Source organism: Tenrec ecaudatus, chromosome 5 (genome assembly GCF_050624435.1).
Source record: "Tenrec ecaudatus isolate mTenEca1 chromosome 5, mTenEca1.hap1, whole genome shotgun sequence".
NCBI lineage: Eukaryota > Metazoa > Chordata > Mammalia > Afrosoricida > Tenrecidae > Tenrec > Tenrec ecaudatus.
In genome coordinates, this window is record NC_134534.1 from 52,105,081 (window position 1) to 52,121,127 (window position 16,047).

Below are 16,047 nucleotides of genomic sequence, written 5' to 3' on the forward strand. Positions count from 1 at the left end.
AGCTTGAGAAACAGCCAATAGACAAATAGACATCTATAACATTTTCTAAAATGATACTTTTTCAATTATATTCAAAAGAAGTCCCTTTGGGATTAAATTATAAAAAATAGAAAAACATTAGAAATATTAAAATATCAATGAGTTGTTTTTCACTTTATAATTAACATTTAACTTGGTGAGGCAGCACAGAGTCACTTGGTTAGGATTTGGGTGACCAGGACTTGGGTCCTGCTCTGTATGTGGCTACGTAGCTCTACATAGCACGTCTGAACCTCTCCACCTCCATGTTCTCATCTGTCCCGTCTCTAAGCTTCCTCAGGCGCTTTCTTCCCTCTCCCGCCACTTCCCTTCTGCTCCTGGCCTTCACCCCAGTGGAAGAGCCTATGAATGCTGATCCTAAACACAACCAGAGAATTCAGCGCCTTGTAAAATCACGCAAAGGGGGCCTGGTGGCTACGTACTTACTGGGCCGCTAATCACAAGCAGCCACCCATTCATTGCTCTGCAGGGAAAAGGTGAGGTTTTCTGCAGCAGTTACAGTCGTGGACCGTAGGGATGCTGTGCGCCGCCGGAATGGGCAGTGAGTTAATTTGGTGATGGTTAAAACAAGACAGGCAGCTACAAGACTTGGTCCCCCTTTCAGGCCATTTTATTTCCTATCTTAAAAGATATGTTTGTGGCAAAATTTAAAACAGGCAATATGTGGCCCTCCCCTTTTTAATCTCATGCTTGATGGGTAGTCAGCTGAGGTCAGGAAAAACCCCAATCTTTCTGTGAGGTAACGTGCTGACTGCTGACTGCAAGGCCAGCGGTTTAAAACCAGCAGCAGCTCCGTGGGAGAAAGAGCAGGCTGCCTGCTCCCACAGGATTTACAGCCTCCATGTGGTCACTGTGAATCAACGGAATGAGAGTAGGTTTGGGTATACAAAAATAACCTGTCATTTTCTAATTCTCCTATCTTGTTAAAGTCTGTCATTCTCTCTACCAAATCTCTCCCACCTTTTCCTCTCCGACATCTCTTTGACCACTGGATCCTTGTATGTATGTGTCTCAACCTCTCGTATCTGAACCATTATAAATTTCCTGTCTACTTACCTCGCCCCCATTAAATTTTTTTTAAATCTCCATAACCTATCTTGCCTTAAACCATTGCCAGAGGTACCTTTTTAATTAGAGATATCCCAGTTTACTTCACTCTTCAACATCCTGTCGCCACCCCAGAGGCTACTGGGAGGATGGGGAGAAAAGCCCGTGTGCCCTGGGAACTCCCCATCAACTAGTGGAACGTCCTCTGAGCATGCGCCTGGCCTGGTTTGCCCATGGGTCATAGAGCCTTTTCAGCCAGGAAAAACCATCAAACAGGAGTTCAAAAGGTTCTATTTCCTCCAAGAGGCTCTTGAGTGCTTTACGATGAATTTATCTTTATCCCTATGTTCTTTTACATCCAGCAGAGCGTTTACCTTGATCTACTCTGTATTATGATCAGCTGGCTTCTCATCAGATTTCAGACCCACCAGGGCAGAGTCGCCTCTGCATTTGGACAACACTCACCTCTCTGCCTCCCACAGCAGGTGCTTCATAAAGGCTGGCTTAACCAATAAGAAAGCCGCTTACTTGAAAATAACCCACAGGGCTGTGTTTAGACATTACCTATCATGTTTTCTTCTGGTTTGCAGAGACATACTAAAAACCATTCATCTTTTACTTGCTATGGATATCAGAATGTGGAACACTTTAAAACACCTTTCCTTTCAGCAATTTGCATCTGAATTGTGTGTGTACATGCACAAAATCAAATCTGCTTCTCCTTGGCATCCAGTTGCTGGCAATGATTTTTGGGTTACATCTTGGTTGTCACCCAAACACTCATCCCAAAAATGATCTGTGTCTTGCTGGATTTGAGTGATTGCCCCATTCCTATCCTCCGTCCCAAATCTTTTCACACTATTAATTTCAGTCTTCTGATGTACAGTCTCCAACGGGCTTAACAACTATTCCTTCGTCTTCACTGAAATCTGGCTAGTCTGAAATAGAGTATTCGCCCTGTAGTCAGTCACAATTCTGAGGCACAGAGTAAGCACTATGTACCTTCTCTCTCCCCATCTCTCTCTGACCATGTTGCTATCTTGTACTGACCCCTTGTGGTCGATTGCTTCATTAACAGAAAACTTATCCCAGTTCCCTGTGCTTCGCTCCAATGACCCATTCCTCCACTTTTCTTCAGTTACTAATCATCCCTAGAACCACAAGAATAGGAAATGCCACCTTAAGCGCCCTATTTCCTGACCAGCTGTCCTTCCAGCTAGCTTCAGTTACAATGCTGCCTATTATTACTTTCTCGTGATCCTCAGCTTCCTCTTATTCCCACTTCTTTATTCACCGTTCACTATAATTCCTGTAGAGCAGTGGTTCTCAATGCCACGACCCTTTAACACAGTTTCTCATGTTGTGGTGAACCCCCAACCATAACATTATTTTCGCTGTTACTTCTTAACTGTAATTTTGCTACTGTGATGATTCAGACGACCCACAAAGGGGTCGCGGCCCACAGGCTGAGAACCACTGCTGTAGCAATTGGCTCATCGTTCTAACTACTACTGTGCACATGCTTTGAAACCCTGAGTCCCTCTCTCCCTCTTAAGCTTATGAGGCAGAGCTAGAACCCTACATCCATGGCACCTTCTCCAATCCTGTACCTTGCATCTGGACAGTGGACAACTGCTGGAAGGAGAAAAAAATCATACAACTAAGTAGTTAAGAACTCAATTGAGTGATCCAGTACAGCCTGAACCGATTACTCCCACCCTTTCCTCCTCACAAGTCTTCCTTTTTTCATCCTTACTGGTTTCATCTCACACTTAGTGGAGTCGAGCACCTAACTCTAGTTTCCCTTCGCAAAGGCTAAGCCCACCTGTAGCTTCACTCGACCATTCCTTGTCTCTTGCTACAAAAGGGAAGCATTCCTGCTTCTATCATAAGCCACTTCCTCAACTTGAACTTAGAATCCCCCTTTTCACCTTTCTTAAGAAATAGCATCTGTTAGCTATGAGCTTTCCCCTACCTTCTATAATCTCTCCCTGCCTAATGGAGTCATCCCTTGAAACTACTTAGTTCTTAGAGTAGTTGGTCTTGGACCCTTTTTGCTCTTAAAAACTACTGAAAATATCAACGAATCCTCCCCCCTTACTAATGTGGGTGTTCCATGAACATTTCCTATGGTAGTTCAGTGCAGCCCAGTGCAGTGACTTATTCGCTATGGCTCTTCTAGCCAGAGTCTAAGAAGCCCAGGGGGTGTAGTGGGGACTCACTGCAAGGTCAGCAGTTTGAAACCACCAGCTGCTCCATGGAAGAAGACTGGGCATTCTACTCCCGTAAAGTTATGTCTCAGAAACTTAAGAGGAGCGCTTCTACCCGGCCCTGCCGGGATGCCGTGTGTCGGCACTGACTTGATGGCAGGGAACAGCCACAGTCTTGGTTCTCTGACCTAATGACCTCTCCTTCTGGTCTGAGAAGGGGAGGGGAGAGGCTGATGGGCTGCAGCGGCCAGTGACTGGTAACAGGGTTAACTGTGATGGCTGTCCTGCTGGCTCTAGAATGAACCATTTCAGAAGCATGTACCAGTAAGAGAAGAAGCGGGGGTGGATAAGATACCTGAGCTTTGAACTTGCCCAGCTAGGAGACAGTTTTGTCACCCAAGAAAAGGCAGCAGAACAAAGAGTCACAGCTGGAGCCACAGTGGTGACCTTCCCAGAACACAAAGCAAGTACAGCTGAGTGGTTTCGGCAGGAGTGGGGGGACAACTAGGTTTGCTGGCCCAGGGAGCTGGAGTGGAGCCTTACAGTGGAGTGCTTGCCTTTGGGGGCATTTATTAGCATTCCTAAAAGAGCTTTGTAACACTGTGCAGCAAGGCAGAGGCCAAAAAGCTGTGTGGCTCAGGGGCCTGCTAGTCTGCCAGGCTAAGAAGACACTATCTTACCTGAGTAAGTGAGCATCTGTAACCCGTTTACTTCTTTAATGAACCCTGTAGCTGTGAGCATTGTCGATGAGTTCGATAAGACCACTGCAATGAATTATGGAACCAGCTGAAAAGTAGAGAGCTGTGGGAGGGGCAACAGGTGTGAGGATGGGTAAGGTGGGGAGGCCTGGCCTTGGCTTCTAAGAAACCTGCCCTGGGTCCCACGGAGGTGGGTTTGACTTTCGTCCCCCTCGTGTAGCTGGAGGAGCCCGGATGGCACAGGAGTTATGCTTTGGGACTTGATCCTCAAAGTCTGCAGTTTGAAACCATCAGCGGCTCCACGAGAGAAAGATAGCTTTCGACCCCACAGAGAACTGGACTGCGAGACCCACAGGGGCATGGCCACGCTGTCTCAGGGTTCCTGAGAGCGGGCGCAGACTGGATGGCCGTGGCTTGGGTTTTTGTGCAGCTGGAGGTCAGGTGGAACCCCATGTCATTTTTCTTTTCAGTTAAGAATTTAAAAACTGAGATTCTAAACAAATACTTTAAAATTCATACTGAATTAAGATAAGCATAACTTGTTTTTATGGAAAAAGTCTTAAAAAGAATGGAGTGGTTTTATTTTAAAAATCTCATGAATGCCTCACTTAATTGAAGACACCTAGATTCAAAGAACAACCTTCAATATGTTACATTATATTGTTTTGGTTTAAGTGTATGAAAATCTAGCTCACACAAATACGCTTGGAAAATACTCTAATCATTGCCCCCCAACATTTTTTTTCGCCTATGTATCTGTGTGCCTCTTTTTCATTATTTCATTCATTCATTTTCTCTCCCTCCCCTGAACCCCCTATAACCATATAACCTATAACCCTATAACCATATTCAAGTCATTTTCAAGATAATTGTGGCAATTTTTAATACTAAACTTGATAGTTACTTTATAAGCTCACAAGATAGATTCTGAAACATTATCAAATAAGCTTTTTTACTTTCTACATTAAAAGCCATTGTTCTTATGTTTTTTTAACCCATGCCTGGTTATGTAACAATGTGTACTGATAATTGGGAAAAACTGGTTCACTAAATGATAAGGACTTTACACAGGTTGGCATATTTAATGAGAGAGAAACCAGTTTTTAATACAAATCTCCATTCAAAAATACTCGGGACACTTCCAAGGTCGAGATGGGATACCACTTTCCCCCAACTGTCTTAATTTTTGCTTGAAAGCTCGATTTTTATCATTGCCAACGAATACTGTCAGTTTTCCTTGAAGTGACAGGCTTCGTTATTTTTCAAGAAAATGTCTGCCAGGTATCAATGTCTGACTTTGTCATTCTTTTAAGAAAAAATGGTGTTCCTCAGCAAACAAGTTCGCTTCTCAACTCGAGCAATGGTCCACAGTGGCCCCGAGAGCTTTCCCTCCGGAGTCACCGTTGGCTGGTGTGCGGTGATTTGTACACACTTCCCGTTTATCACACACACGGGATTTATGGCCAGCCTCAAGATGAAAGCAAGCAAATCATTTTTACGACTTTCTAATGCACCTGCCTTTGTGTTTTAAACTCAGCGTCTGGTGGTGAAGACTAGAGAAGGCAATAGCTTGGATCACCAGCCGCGCCATGCCCAGGCACTAGCAGCTTCACCTGCCACTGCTTTTGCACCAGCGTGGGCCACACACAGGAGCCCTGAGCTCTGGGCCACCACCGCCTTTTGCCTGGATTCTCCTGCCAGAGCTTAGCTCTTCTGCTCTCACCTCGTCCTGCATTTCTCTGCACTGTGCCCACCAACTTCCTATTTAAAATTCTCCAGGGGTTCTTCCAGCCCTTCACAGCAACGCCAAAGTCCTTACGATAAATACCCTGCAAGACTCTGCCCACACTGGGAACCTACTGCCCTCTCTCCTGGCTCACAAAGCTGCTTCCACGCTGGAAACTTTCCTCGAAAAATGATTTCCCACTTCCAGGCCTTGCAGATAAGCGTGCACAAAGAATGGTCTCCTAGTTTCTTCCCACGGCATTCTGTGTCTCTCAAACATGACCCTGCAACCCACTCGACAGCACGCTTCCTCTCTTTGTTCTCCATCAAGGCCCCGGATGCGTCCCAGGAAGGCCTTCCTACAAGTTACAGCTCGTGATCGCTGTACCTCTGTCTCATTAGTGTCCCCGATGGGGACGGACAGTGGGTGCTTCCATCCCAGTTCACACCCAGCAGTACTCGACGAATACGTATTGAACCAGATGTTTCCACTCTGAACGATAATCACTTGAGAAGTCAACGTGACAGGAGGCAGTACAAGCAGCGCCGTTCTCGGGAGGGAGGCTCTGCCTTCTCTAGTGAAGAGCCACCTAGACTGGACCTTAAGGATTTAAAAGCAAACAAACCGATTCTCTTGTACCTTCCTATTTAAGAATCTGGAACTTACCACGTGTGGCTTCTTGGTAACCAGGTGTCTTTACCAACTTTTTCAATGCAAAATTTCTGAGGCCCATTACTTCCTAAACCAGGGAAAGAAAACAAGATTTACCCGGTCCTCTACGCTTTCAGATGCTGACAACTGCACAAGCTCATGCCCCACACTGACGACACGGCACGGAGGAAAGGGGACGTAAACGGCGTCTGCCTCGACTGCCGCAAAAGCGCAGCAGTAAGAATGGATCACTGGACAGATTAGCAAACTACAGAGACGCTTGCTCCCTTCCCAATTACCCCAGGAGGCAAACAACAGCCACCTGGGCCCGGTGAGGAGCATGTCATTCTTGTCTTACAAAGACAGTTGACATTAACCAGTCAGTTACTTTCTTGTGGTTGATGCCCTACAGAGAGCGCAAAGGGAAATAGTCCTTGGATTCAAGCCTAGCATGCAGTCCAAACCCACTGTTAGTAACTACGGAGAAACGGCATTTACCCATAAGCTCAGCAAATCCTCCCAAAGGTAAGCGGCAGGTCCCGGTGACAAACTGCAGAAGTCGCATTCTTACTTCGTTGTCCGTCTCTTTCACAAACTGCGCGACAAAACCAAGTTGACTTTAATGTAAAATAAGTACCTTCCTGAAGGTATCATCCACCCTGGATTCCCTGTACCTCCAGCCCTCATATGTACCAGTGTACAGCCTCTGTCCTATCCAGCCCTGCAAGGTAGACCTTCAGGACCAAGGGTGTGAGGGACGATGCTGGGAGAGTGGAGGGTGAGTGGGTTGGAAAGGGGGAACTGATTACAAGGATCCACATGTGACCTCTTCCCTGGGAGAGGGACAGCAGAGAAGGGGGGAAGGGAGACTCCGGATAGGGCAAGATATGACAAAATAACGATGTATAAATTACCAAGGGCACATGAGGGAGGGGGGAATGGGGAGGGAGGGGGGGGGGAAAGAGGACCTGATGCAAGGGGCTTAAGTGGAGAACAAATGCCTTGAGAATGATTGGGGCAGGGAATGTATGGATGTGCTTTATACAATTGATGTATGTATATGTATGGATTGTGGTAAGAGTTGTTTGAGTCCCTAATAAAATGTAAAAGAAGAAAAGAGAAAAAAATGATTAGGGCAAAGACTGTACAGATGTGCTTTATACAATTGATGTATGTATATGTATGAACTGTGAAAAGAATTGTATCAGCCCCAATAAATTGTTAAAAAAAAAAATAAATAAATGAAAAGAAAATTAAAAAAAAACTATTAAAAAAAAATAAGTACCTTCCACCATGCAAGCTAGTGGACACATACTTGAACAAAATGAAAAAGAAAAGTCTAACTTGTAACTGGCGATAAGAAGTGATCACACCACTGAACACTGGATTCGTACACTAAGAACTTCAGTTAATCCTCCTGAGCACACGATGGGACGGCCGCGTTTGGGATTCTATCCCTCTTGTGCAGACGTCATGGAGGCATCGAAATAGGGAGCCACCTGCCTAACAAGCTCCACCTGTAAGAACAGCCACCACCTGTTGAAGGCTCCTGCCAAGCACTGGGCCAACTTCTTTTCAACGTCATACTTCAATAAGGTAACACGGTGCCAACTTTTCAACCTCATATTTCGATAAGGTAAACGCCATCAGTATATCCTCACTGATATAGGGAAAGGAAGGTCTAGAAAAGTTAAATACCTTGTCCTCAAACTACTAATAAGTGGTAGAACGAGGACTCGAACTAGTCTTTCCAGTTCTAAACCCTTGTGTTAACCTGTCCAGAACCAATGTGGCCGCCCTTTAAGCCACAGAAAGGAACTTAACCCCTTCTGCTGTGTGATTCTTTCTCCCACTCCCCTGTGCGCTTCCTGACTGGCACGGGAAGCCCCCAAACAAACACTCCTCTCAAAGGTCCCTAGTTCACCGACTAGTTATTTCTTTTCTTTCTTTCTTTTTCAAAAATCACTTTATTGGGGGCTCATACAACTCGTATCACAATCCATACATACATACAAACATTAACTGTGTAAAGCACATTTGAACATTCAATGCCCGACTAGTTCTTTTCAAAGCGGGACCTATATAAGTTGATAATGTACTGAAACACTGATTTGAATTGTTCAAGTGTTAAATATCTCACCATTTAAAAGAAGGTTAGGCCTATCTTATAACATAAGTTAAGAAACTTGGGGATCGACCGGGGCGTAGAAATCTTAAAAATAGGGAATGAACTTTAGAGAAGTGTAAGAATACATTTCAATGCTAAACATGATAAAAAATGGGGTGTAGAATTGTGCTAAGGCACAAATTTCCTCAAGACATAAATATAGATTACCAGATCTGCTATGAACTTCCCCCTTTAAAAAAAAACCTAATTCAGGAAACAGAACCAATCATTTGGCCTCAGATTGCCCATCCACTTCAGCTCCTGAGGAATACAAACCCCCAACAACAGGGAGCACCACGGGTAATTGCAGGAGAGGCAGGCTTTCTGCGCTGGTAGACGTCACCGACTGGATACCCGCTGGGCGCTCTTCTACCCTGCCCTGAAGGGTCGCCATGAGTCCGATCAGCTCAGTAGCAGTGAGGAGAGTGGAGTGGGCAAGGGAGCTAGCAAAGAGCTTCAAGGGGAGATTACAAACAGTGCACAATCGTAATATGCAACGCAATTCCGGTTTTATGCCTGACAATGGATTTACTCCAATCTTTGATTACTTGCTATTTATTTTTTAATGACAGGTAATGCTTGTGGCACAGTAGGGAATTCTAAAGGAAATAAAAAGTGGGGAGGAGGGGAATAAGGAGGAGCTAAGGATTCAAGTAGAAAGAAAGTGTTTTGGAAATGTTGATGGTAACATGTATAGCTGTGCTTAATACAACTGAATGATGGCTATTTATAAGATTTGTAATAGTCCCCAATAAAATGATTAAAAAATACAAAACTCAGAATTCAAAAACAAAAGAAGGAAATAAAGGGCACAAAATGAATGATCAGCTTTCCCATTATTGCCTCCAATTGTTTAGCGCTGCCCATCTGCATGGAATGGCTACCAGTTTGGGAGTCTTATTTTTCCAAAGAAAGTGTATTCGTGAACTGGCACACCCTTCCACATACAGAATACACATTCTCTTTTGAACCAAATGCATCCTGTTGCACACACTGTTGCACACCTTTCTTTCCCGCGGGTTGCTTTGAAGCCTTCTTTGTCAACACTGTGATTTTCCCTTTTCCAATTTTATGGAGAGCTCTCAGACACTCTCATAGCACAGCCTGGCTATCCTCAGTTACATGCCCAGTCTCGGCCTCAGGGTCTGTAGCACACACATCATGTCATACACACACAGGTGTCTGCCACTGCACGCATGTCGAGATGTGTGAAGATACACGCACAGAACACACTCTGCATGCTCGTTTATGGGACACTACTCTGCAGCAACACAAAACCCAGGGATGTTTCCACCTCAGAGGGAAGCAGTTAAGCAGAAGGAAACCAAATGTTCAGCCGCCAAGTTGTTAAAATTAATCTCACTAGGAGAATATTTATGGGAAGGGTACCATTCTTTAGAGAGCATTTTCCTCCAAGACTTTAAATGCAAATACCTGCCAAAACCAAATGATTTGCTTGCTGTTTCTTGTATAATGTCGATAAACAGTATTTCTTTGCCAGTCTGTCAAGTCTACCTCCTGCATGCCGCACAGCATAACCTGGGAAAGGAGCACAGCGTCAGGCCACGAGAAGGACGGTGAATAGTTAACTGTGTGACTGGCACTTTCTAGCACAAGGCCAAGCACAGAGCCCAATAATAAGAGTAGCTATGTGCACTACAAACAGCGATCACAACCATTACCTCCAATATTTACAGTGATCTGTCACAGAGATCTTGCTATTTTATCTTTAGTGAACTCAAACCCAACAAACCATTAGTTAGGGCTCTTCCTAAGGAAGAGCATTAGCTGTATTAGCATGTCTGTGGTAGTTGCATAATCTGTGGTCAATTTGAGACTTAAGAGAGAGAGAGGTGGACTTTAGCAGCTTGACCTCATTTGGAGGCGCTAAGGAGACAAATCGCTTGCTGGAGGTGGGACACATGCACACTCCCTGGGAGACATTGCAGCTGACTAAAGCCCTGAGCTGGAGTTGCCGCCTGGAGACCCCGCCAGCGCTGAGATGCTTACAACGCCACTGGATCCACACGACTTCCCACTGGCCTGTGATCTTCCTGCATTCGGCATCATGGCATGTGTCTCGTGAGCCATAGACTGGAAAGGACTTATGGCTAATATCAGACTTAAGGACTTGATCTGACTGGGCTGGGGTGTTTTCTCAATATACAATTGTTCTTTTATATAAAACTCATATACATATGAGTATCTATAAATTTTCTTTCTCTAATCAACCTTAACTTATTGTCTCTTAACATTCTAAATACTGCATCTAAACTGTTAATTAACATAAATTTGTGGCTATTATTTGGGCAATTTACACAAACTCACTATGATACCAGTTTTTTTTAATGGCTCCTTAAAAATTTCTCACAGGCACCTAAGACTAAAGACAGTCTTACTTCTTTCCAGTCTTTACGCTTCCCCCAGCCGCCCCCCTTCTCCCCTTTATTTGCTGCCTGCTACAATGGCTTAAGGCCTGTGGTGTCCCGTGGAAAAGGAGCGGGGAGAGCAGACACTTGGGCGCTGCCACAGCCTTCTTCGGGTGTGTTCTGCTCGCGTGTCAGCGCGCTGGAACACCAATCAGGCTTGGGAACAGGCACCAGTCTGAGTCCTTTTAAGTCATGGTTTGCCAGAAAGCTAATTTCTACTACGTGCCATTTAAAATGTTACTTTTATTAGACATAGTGATTTATATGGTTGAACTGAGCTTCTTTATAGAGGACCTGAGATGGCTGGAGTCAATGCTGCGCCCTCACAGGGCCTCGAGGAGATGCCGAGGACGACCCCAACAGCCCGCCTGAGTTCTAATCCATGTGGACATCCTCAGGGATCCGCTCACGGCTCCCTTCTAGACTCCTCACAAATCCAATACACGTCCTCATCTGTGAGGCATCCGACTACTACACTGGATTTCAGAAAGTTCCCAGAATCGTCTGACCATAATATGGTCCCATCCATTTAAAATACATTTATTAATGGCTTTATTTGCATATCGTGCACACACGACAGAGTTCAAAAGAGCCGTGCGCGCCTCACTGCGTCAGCTTGGGAACATCCTCTTCTTTCTTGTAACACTCATGAGGATTAGCTCCCCGCTTCCCCACCGACTTCCTCACCATAGCCGCAGACCCTACTAATTGTATTGATTTACTTTCCCTGGATTTTACATAAAAGCACACAAAAACAAAGGGCACTGAAAGGAAAAAAACACCAACCCAACAACAGCGTTGACCTCAACAGAATAACCTCAATCAAAAACAAATGTAGAACAAAAACCTGAACAATTTTAAAATGAGTCAAAAGCAAGAACAAACAAGGTGTTCTATTTTAAATTGACATCGGTGTTCGTCCACTTTCCGATGCCCTCTGTCAGCGAACCAGGCTATCCGCATCCCTGGTCACTGGTCAGAGGCTTTTCATCGTAAGGAGTTTAACTGCCGGCACTGACTGGTGGCGATATACTCGGTGACATCATCAGGAAGAGTCCCGGAGCTGAATCAAGGCTCCTGCCTAGAACTGGGCTTTTCAGAGCCTCTAAACCAGGGGCTCTCGCACTGTGGGCCACGACCGGGCTGGGGGTGGAACGACCCTTTCACAGGGGTCACCCGATTCCTAACAGTAGCAAAATGACAGTTATGAAGTAGCAACAGTTATGAAGTAGCCACCCCACAGGAGGAACTGCATGGAAGGGCGCGGTGTTGGGAAGGTTGAGAACCACTGCTCTCACTTGAATGACTTGGAGGACTGTGATTCAAACCGTGTGGGCGCTCTTCTGGATAAAGAAAACACAAGAACACCTTCCCGCTAACACCCCTTACAAAAGCCCAGCGAGCGAGCCTAACCTCCAACTCTTTTTCGTCGAAGTACTGCAGCCACTGCAGGGGCACGACCTCATTGAAACCATCGAGGAACGCCTTGGTCTGCTCTTGCACGCCGCGGGAAAAGCGCCACTCCGTCATCAGGCTGCAAACAAAGGCCGGGCTTAGACTAGCAAGGAGCGCCATCCAGTGTGCTCTGCCTCCTAAATACGCCAAGCGGACACACCCGCAAGGGTACGTGCATGCACGTGATTGCAGCACTGACGTGTGCTTCTGAAGCCACCAGCTGCGGCACACGTGTGGCTTACATGAATGGTGCAGGCATGGCTCTCTACATGTTGGTTTCGGTGGAGAACATGAAGAGTCCCTAACCAGAGTAGAAGCAACACTTTATAGAGACTGGAGCAGACAGAGAAAGCAGGGACAGACCCGAAAATGATGGTGCAGGCGAATGAAGGAGCCGGGTCTGATACAACGCCCTGATGGAGGGCCTGGAGGAAGAGCACGCTGTCTAAGGGGCTGTCATAGGCTAGCGGGGAACCAGATACCTACCGTATCCAAACTTCACCCCCCACACCCATCTGTAACTCCCAAAGGTAGCTGACGACCTAAGTAATTTCTGGGGCAAATTTTAACATTTTTTTTAATGTTCCCTCTTGTGCTGCCTTTAAAATGTCTCTTCTTTGGTAACAATGAGCCCATCTTTGCCTATGTGATCTTCCTCCTGCTTTCATTTGTCCATGTTAGTCCTTCACTGTAAATGTGCGCAACTACCTGGCTGCCAGATGGAAATGATGTTCCAATATGCAGCCATTGCTTCAACAGAAAAACTGAAGCCCTGGCTCAGATTATTTAGAAAAGCAGGTTTAACAACCTTCTAAATACCATTTAGAAAATGAAGATTTATCATTAAAAGAGAAAGTAAAGAAAAAGCAGTCTGCTGCAGGATCCGAGGGCTCAAGCGAATACAGAACGCCGTCACCACGGAGGCTCTGGTAAGCACTATCGAGAGAGTGTTTCATAGGGTAAGGCAACATGGAATCAAAAATATGCACTGGCCTGCTCATCAGGCTGGGTTATGCTACTTCCCAAGAGACCTCCTGCTAACCGAACGGTCAGCACTTAGAGGCTCCTGGCAGCTCCTAGGAGAAGACCAGGCCGCCTGCTCCCATGAAGTTCTATAGCCGTGGAACCCCCTGGGGGCCCTCTGCTCTCCCCTGCTGGCTGACTAGGAGCCAGAGTTGCCTCGATGGCAGTGAGCGTAGCTAGACTGAACTGAGCCTCGACGCGACATGGAGGGGCTCCTTGTCTTTCCGTAGCCCCCTAGAGGCCCAGGGTTCCAGGGCAGAAAGCCACGTGCTAGGCGTGGCTGTGAGAGAGGAAAGGCTGTCAATAGCTCTTACTTCACGGACACTGGGACTGCTGAGAAGAACTTAAATAAACGTGCGGCGTCGGAGGCACGTTCAATTACGTTTTTAGTAAACCGAGAGGAAGGTCAAGCAGAAAATGACTGGAAGGAAAGAGTGAAAGTGGACTAAATGCAGAGCAGAAGGGGAGGAAATCAAGGGGAGAGAGGGGTTAGTTCCAATGTGGAAGGAGGAGGAGAAAGTAGGGCCATGAAGCGCATGACCTTACCCAATATACTCATCTTTGTTCTCCTCAGTCACGAGGATATTAGAACCTCCCAACTTCAGATCATGGGAAGTAACTTTCCCCAAAATCTCCATGTCAACAGAAAAGTACATCTCCAGGCCACATTCTTCAATGTTGTTGTCTCTGCGTGAAATAAAATATGCCTACTAATTAATAAAACATAAAACAGGTTTCAAGAAAAAGCCTTATTGAAAAGCAGAAAAAAAAATCTTCAAACCTTATCCAAATAAGAGAGTTATAAAATTCAGTATCGATAGATTCCAAGTCCTTAATAGTAAGTTTTTTACTTAGCATACGCTTGTAGAATGGTAAAGAGAAACCAGTATCAATAAACTTCCCATGAAAAAGTGCCTGCAATGGAAAACAAACAGAAATTACACAAAACATTTTTTAAATGTAGAAAATAACAACAGAAATCATTTTATAGGCAAAAAAGTATTTAATAAGTTAAATGGAATAAACCATCAAAACCTAAATATTATATAAAATGAAAAGTTTGAAAAGCAAATTACACAGTTTTCCTAGTTCAATAAGGTCAATTAATTAGCTTTTCAGTCCTATCAATACATGTTTAAGGAGTTTTATTACCCAATCTCCACTCAATAATTTTAAGTAAAATTAACCGAATTGGTGGCTGAGATGCAATGGAGAAGAGGGTCTCAAGGATGGCCCATCCCTTGCTTACTCTTGGGATTGCCTAGGGAGGTTTCAGGACTGGTAGGATGGGTTTTGCACATTGGGCTGCGAGGCTGAGGGTTCAAATCCATCAGTCACTAAGGAGAAAGGTAAGGCTGTCTGTCCTGTCTTACGGCGGGCGTTCCCTGGGTTGGAATCAACTTGGAGACGGTGGGTTGGGTAAGCTCATCAGACTTTCACGCCTCTCTACAAAGTTCAGCACAAGCAGCTCCCGACACCCTCACTGCTCAGCTTCTCACCACCAGCTGCCTCGCCCTCTCCACACCCAGCGCTCACCCCTCCTCAGCCTCCTCCAGGCATTCGACTGTCCTCTGGAGCTCATGGTTTCTACCTGGCAGCCCGCCCAGCTCCTCAATTCTTTCTTTGAAGATACTTTAACTTCCTGCTTTCACAAAAATCTAGCAGCTTTTTAGGGCTTTGCTTCTGTGAGGACCTTCAACGGACTCCACCCGTCATGTCACCTGGCCTCCGAGAGGGCCGTGGGCAGCTCCTCCAGGTCATCATCCATCCTCCTCGGCAAGCCTCCTGCGCCTTGCCGCGTTAGGCCACCATCCCACCACACTGCTGGTTGCTGCCCCTTGACCGTCATCCTGAGCCTGCGGGTTTCTTCTTAGGCTTTCCTGGGTCTCTGCATGGTCTCCAACACTACTGCCTCCAGCTGAAGATGTCAACGTTCACATTCATGGTGGTTTTGAAACCCTGGCTTTTCAATTCCATCAGTGAGCTTGTTAGCTAAAGACATCCGAAATCAAATCCTACAGACGGTCTGACCTCAACAACAATCCCACCTTCTCCCCCTTGGTGCTTCTGCTGGTTCTTTCTCATCTCCTGAATGTGCAAACGTCCTCGAATCTGTCTGTCCACACTATTCATTCAACGGAAACATAGCTTTTCGTCTTCTCATTACTGAGAAAACCCCCAAACAACTGCCGCTAGTCTAGATAAAGACAAACTTACTGCCATCGGGTCCATGCCGGCTCTCACCGGCAGGGTAGAACTGCCCTGTGGGTTTCTGGAACTGTGACTCTATGGGAGTCGAAAGCCGCACCTTTCGCCATCGGAGCGTTGTTGGTTTCGAACTGCGGACATTATGGTTATTAGCCCAATGTGTAAACCACTGCACCACCAGAGCCCTCTTGAAACTGATATTCTCTCAGGAAATCAATACAGTTGTCCTATCATGAAAATTGTACACTCAACCACACCTATTTCCTATTTCTACTTGCTTCTACAGGCAAAACCAGCATGTCACAAACCAAATTCACGATTTCCCCTCCGCCTCCACAACCTGCTCTTTGGCATATACAGCAGTGGGCAAGCCATAAATTCTGATACCATGCTT

General features: G+C 45.7%; 1 protein-coding gene across 4 annotated transcripts in view; it reads right to left on the bottom strand.

Annotated features, from left to right (window-relative positions):
• The window catches only part of WWP1 (WW domain containing E3 ubiquitin protein ligase 1), an 88,736-nt gene that overhangs the window by 1,950 nt on the left and 70,739 nt on the right, over positions 1–16,047 (bottom strand). For 3 of the 4 annotated variants that reach the window (XM_075549519.1, XM_075549516.1, XM_075549515.1), the window contains 6 exons: positions 14,227–14,360; positions 13,992–14,132; positions 12,381–12,501; positions 9,973–10,077; positions 6,870–6,966; positions 6,387–6,459 (listed from right to left, as the gene is read on the bottom strand). In XM_075549519.1, the coding sequence (XP_075405634.1) occupies positions 6,387–6,459; positions 6,870–6,966; positions 9,973–10,077; positions 12,381–12,501; positions 13,992–14,132; positions 14,227–14,360 (671 nt within the window). The remainder of the gene's footprint in view (positions 1–6,386; positions 6,460–6,869; positions 6,967–9,972; positions 10,078–12,380; positions 12,502–13,991; positions 14,133–14,226; positions 14,361–16,047) is intronic. The other variant, XM_075549517.1, reaches the window with a different exon arrangement.